The sequence below is a fragment of the Cebus imitator genome, unplaced genomic scaffold (genome assembly GCF_001604975.1).
Source record: "Cebus imitator isolate Cc_AM_T3 unplaced genomic scaffold, Cebus_imitator-1.0 Scaffold53, whole genome shotgun sequence".
Classification (NCBI taxonomy): Eukaryota; Metazoa; Chordata; class Mammalia; order Primates; family Cebidae; genus Cebus; species Cebus imitator.
Window position 1 is genome coordinate 8,650,173 of NW_016107368.1, and position 5,376 is coordinate 8,655,548.

Genomic DNA, 5,376 nt, shown 5'->3' on the forward strand with positions numbered 1-5,376 from the left:
AGACGAACTATGAATATTTAGACATAGGTTATGTGACATATTCTTAGACATGAATAACTTGAACCTGTCCATTTAAAAGAATCAACTAATAGTATTTATTACCAGTGATATTATTAAATCTTTCAAGCAAAAATTAAAATTTTGAAAGGCTTCTACCCAGCACCAAGAGCTGCACAGTTTCCCAGTACTTACAGACTTCTCGTGAGAGACTGGTGGTGGTATTAAAAAGTGTGGTTTATGTTTTATATAATATATTTTCATGTTTTAGGTTATATGAACTAGGTCAACATTTGAAAGTTCTGGCCGAGCACAATGGCTCACGCCTGTAACTCTAGCACTTTGGGAGGCCAAGCTGGGTGGATCACCTAAGGTCAGGAGTTCAAGACCAGCCTGACCAATACAGTGAAACTCCATCTCTACTAAAAATACAAAGATTAGCCAGGTGTGGTGGTGCGTGCCTGTAATCCCAGCTACTTGGGAGGCTGAGACAGGAGAATCAGTTGAAACTGGGAGGTGGAGGTTGCAGTGAGCAGAGATCATGCCATTGCACTCCAGCCTGCACGATAGAGCGAGACTCCGTCTCAAAAAACAGAAGAAGAAAATTCTGTTTAACCCCATGAACCAATTATTTTCCAGATAAGCACATCTTCTTAATCACTTCAGATGTAATTACACAGAGGCCAGGCTTGCTGGTTTCCAGTGACATTTCCGAGGCTCACCTAAAGCCCAGCATCCTTGTTCTCCACCCCCGTGTAATTCCTGCTCTGGAGTGCAGCCCTTCATGAGTGACTGAGGTTATCCCCATTTATCAGAATGGAAGACTGAGACACAAGGAGATTAAAACTGAGACTCGCCCAGAGTCTCAGGTGTGACATGTGGAGCCAGACCCTGAGCTTGGGACCTGCCCACCCCGGCCTGACTCAGCACAGCTGCCGGCGGCCCACCACACCCCTCCTGCATGGACCCTTCATGTCACCTTTGGCCAGGTGCTGTCTTCCTCTCCCCAGATGGTTCAGCATCCACCAACGGGCTCAGTGGTTCTTGTCTTTTTATTTCAAGGTGCCTGTAACCTAAACAGGACCAGGAGGATGGCTCAGTGCAGAACAAAGCAAAACTGCAACTTTCCTAGAGCAGGTGAGCATTGAGCATCTCCCGCTGACTCTCCTGCTCTTTTGGGGTTTTTCTCTACATGGCTTTAAGGGCCTCATTGACCCCAAGCCCTCTCCAAGTCATGCCATAGGGCATGTGTGGTTACTCAGTGAGGATGCCCTGTGTGTATCCCTCAGCTTTCCTTCCCACCCAAGAGAACAGAGCCCTCCCTACCCACCAGCAAGCCCTGTCCAACCCTTTCCTAGCAATTCTGCTTGGCCCCAGGGCCAGAGAACTGTCCTCCTTCCAGTAATTTGCAAATCTGTCTTAAAACCTTCCTCTGGAATTTGGAACAAAAATCAGCTACTATCACTGGAGTTAGGAAGAGCTTCAAACTCATTTTAAGAAATGTGGACCCAGTTGCAGAGTCCAGCCCTGCTGGGTCTAGAGGGTATTCTCTACCGGTGCTGAGACCAAGGACTGTAGAATAAAGACACGGTACACCGAAATCAAGAGAAAGAGAGTTGGGCCCAGGGGTCCACTACCACCAGTGTGCGGAGTCCGGTAGTGGCCCCAAGTGTCTGGACACTTTGACTTTTATTAGGTACAAAACAGAGGGCCCAGGGTTGCTAGTAGCCGAAGCAGGGGGCAGCGAGATGAGTCAGCACTTCATGCTATGCCTGTCAAGTAAAAAAAAAGGCTTCAAGAATTATGCTACTTCTTACTATCTACAAAAGAGGAACCAGGTGCAGAAGTAGGGAGTGAAAGCAGACACAGATGTAACCAATACAGCACAGCACCACATAGAGACAATTAAGCCCCCTGTAGCTGCGGGTTGGCCTGACTGATAGCAGTCCTTCCACAAGAGCGTGGGGGAGTGGAGCGTTCTCTGACCCGCCCAAGGACAGGGATGTTCCCTTCCATGGTTTGCTGAGTAGCGGGTGCTTCCCCAAGCACTGGTGCAACCACAGAGATTTTAGATGCGCTTCAACAACCCTTATGCGGGTGTGACAGAGGGCTTGGTTTCAGCATTCAACAAGTGGTCCCTGCTGATCGCCACCAGTTGATGTTCGACAGGTATGAATGGTCTTGCCTCATGGCCACATTCCCTAGTGTCCCCTGTCAGTCCCTGACCACAGCAACCCGAGGTTCCTAGATAATCATTCGTAAAGTACAAGGACGCTCGATCAAGGCTTAATGTTCAATAAGATTGATATCTAATTACTCGTGCTACTTATTCCTAAGCTAGTGCTCGACTTACGACCATGACTGGGACCGGCAGAGCGGCCGTAACACGATTTGGTCGTAAGTTGAGTAGGCTATATGTACAGTTGAAATGGTGCACGCAGAGATGGTAGTGCTGCCAGAAGCTGGTCCACACTGTCGTACGCCCAACTGGGCAACGTTTGCACTGCCAGACGCGGAGCAGTCGTGGCTAGCAATTGTGGTCGTAAAGTTGAATGGTCATAAGTTGCATAGGTCATAAGTCGATCAATACCTGTATATTCTTCTTTCTATATTCTATTTATGAAACAGAAACTGGCTGAGGCTTCAGTCTCCTGCCTCAGCACTTACGAGACTTTCCACCCACACCTGGTGAGCAAATAAATGCCCGCATTCACTCACTTGTGCATTTACCCACAATTCCTTATGGCGTAGTACGCTCCTGAAGCACCAGCTGGCCAGGATGCAAATCAAGAAGTCAGAAAGTACCTGCCCCCAGGTAGCGCCCACCTAGAGAAGTGGCAGATGTACAGTATCAACACACTGTGGCAAGACTCTGCAAGAGGCTGGCTGTCACTGGCTGCAGGCGCCTGACCCCACTGTCAAGTTCTAGGGCTGGGCACACTTGCCCAGAGAGCAGGAGCTGGTCAAACGCCTGTGGTGGTTTCCTAGGCGATACAGCCCAGGCAGAGCAGGACAGAATAGATTGTACGGGAGCAAGAGGTTCAGCTGACAGGACTCCTGGTAACACAAGGAAGGGCGGGAAGTCAAGTGGAAAAGCAGAGGAACAAGCCATGACCGTCTGCTCTGCAAACATAACTTGTCACGTTAAAATCACCCACTCTCCTTTTAGAAAATATAAGCCCAAATCTTCAGAAAAACCTACCAGGGCACCTGAAAGATGCTTTGCTATGACATAGAACACATTTATATCTCTTGTATTTTTTTTTAATATGTACAGATGGCACATGGTGCCAATTTTATTTGTAAATATAGTACTCCAACTCAAGTTTACAAGTTACACCTTTGCCACAGCCTTGGCTAAATCTTGAACTAGTGAAGAATTCAGCTGTGCTAGAGTGCTGATCTTAGCATGTTTCGACGTAGCATACTTGTTCTTGATAGTCATGTGCTTTGTAAGCCCTTGATTTACCACGACTATATTCTTAGCCAGGTGCTGCATAACTGGAAGAAGGGATTCTTCAGTATATGATAGGTAATGCTGTAGAGTTGGTGTCCATTCACCATTATCCAGAATTTTCAGTGCTAAGCAAAAAGCTCCTGCTGCAATTTGAGAAGGAGGAAAGTGCACCATATCATAGTCCAACATAGTTAGTTCCATCAGGTATTTGGCCAAAGTATGTTGGTCAACATCAGCCTCTCCAATCTTAGATGCTCTCCGAAGGAAGTGCAAAGGTAGAGGCCGACCCAGACCAAAGTTTAAAGCTCTTAGAATCTTCATTTCCGTCTGTCTGATTTGGTGCTTAGTGTAAGTGTTGTCAGTCACAAAAGCAAAGTCCCCAATTTCTGGAGGGTACATTTCTTCATATTTGCTGGCAATAAACATGGCAGTGACACCAACTAGCTGCAGCATCTTCTTGGGCACACAATTATTCTGCATGAACCGATCAATAATGGAGACAGTCATGTACACGGTCTCCTGCAACAATCTGAATTTCATTTGGACCTGTACTAGCCAGTCAATTAGGATGGCTCTCATGTTTCCGGTGACTTCCCGACCCAGTAGGTATTTCGGTCTGACTGCTTGCTCTTCCTCAAGTCGTCTCAGATAAGCATAAATATCTTTCACATATTCACTACAAAGGTTTGGATCCACTCCATCTTCTGCATCCACATCATTTACTGCAAGAATTACATCAGAGAAAGCCTGACACAGGTCTTCTGCAGGGGCACATCCAGATGTTTCCATTGGGCTTAGAGAGGGAGTGTCAACCAAAATAGGCTCAGGTGAAAGTTTTTCTTCTTTAACAGGCTCAGGTTCTGGCTCTGGCACTGGCTGGGACACCGGCACTGGCACCAGCACAGGTACCTTTTCCAGAGGTTTTGGTAGTTTTTTAGCAATAACTTTTCCAGTAGCTGAAGGTTTTCCTTCCTTTTTCATAGGCATTTTGGCCTGTAGCTGTTCACTGACTTTGTTACCAATGTCCCCAAGAGCTGTTCTTGGCCTCAGTCCGGGCTTCGAGGTTGCAGCAGGGGCCATAGGCACACGCTTTGCGCCTGCCATACTGATCTTCGTCGTATTTTCAGCATTAATTTTCGAGTTCCTGGTGACTCGGAGTGCCATGGCTTCCTCTTCACCAGGCAGCAGCTCAGCGGAGAGAAGCAGAACACCGGAGTCCCGACCAGCCGAGGACCTGAATCCACCAGAAACCAACAGCCGTTCCTCCGCAGCACGCCCTCTTGTATTTTTATTTATTTATTTTTTTCGAGATAGAGTCTCGCTGTGTCGCCCGGCTGCAGTGCAGTGGTGCTATCTCGGCTCACTGCAACCTCCACCTCCCAAGTTCAAGCGATTCTTCTGCTTCATCATCACCCTCCCCAAAACTAACTATGCCAGCTACTCCTAATGACAATAGCAGCAGCCACCCAGCACGAAGGCCTTTCATTTCAGAACAAAACCCGTGACATAGACACCGTTCTGTTGTCTGTTAAGCCTGATGGGAGAACTACCGTCACCAAATCAGAAAAATCACAAAACCCCTGTAGTCCTAACCCACGGTTGAAAATTCAGTCCTGGGCAGGTGCGGTGGCTCATGCCCATAATCCCAGCAATTTGGGAGGCCAAGGTGGAAGGATCACTTGGGCCCAGGAGTTCGAGACCAGCCTGGGTAACATACCAAGATCCCATCTCTACAAAAATAAAAAAGAAGAAAATTCCGTCTTTAACTTAGCATACATCTGTATGTGAGTGTTTGTGTGTGTGTGCATGTAGTGGTGTGTGTATATGAGTGTTGTGTATGTATATGTACATGAGCATAAGGGTTATATATATGAGACTCATATATATGAGTGTATATGTATGTATGTGTGTCCCAGCTTCCA

General features: G+C 47.1%; 1 protein-coding gene across 1 annotated transcript; it reads right to left on the minus strand.

Annotated features, from left to right (window-relative positions):
• Positions 1-3,265: 3,265 nt before the first annotated feature.
• On the minus strand, positions 3,266-4,734 carry LOC108304329 (G2/mitotic-specific cyclin-B1). The gene has a single exon (XM_017528483.1). The coding sequence runs from the start codon at positions 4,616-4,618 to the stop codon at positions 3,332-3,334; it is 1,287 nt and encodes a 428-aa protein (XP_017383972.1). The 5' UTR covers positions 4,619-4,734; the 3' UTR covers positions 3,266-3,331.
• Between the last annotated feature and the right edge of the window lie 642 nt (positions 4,735-5,376).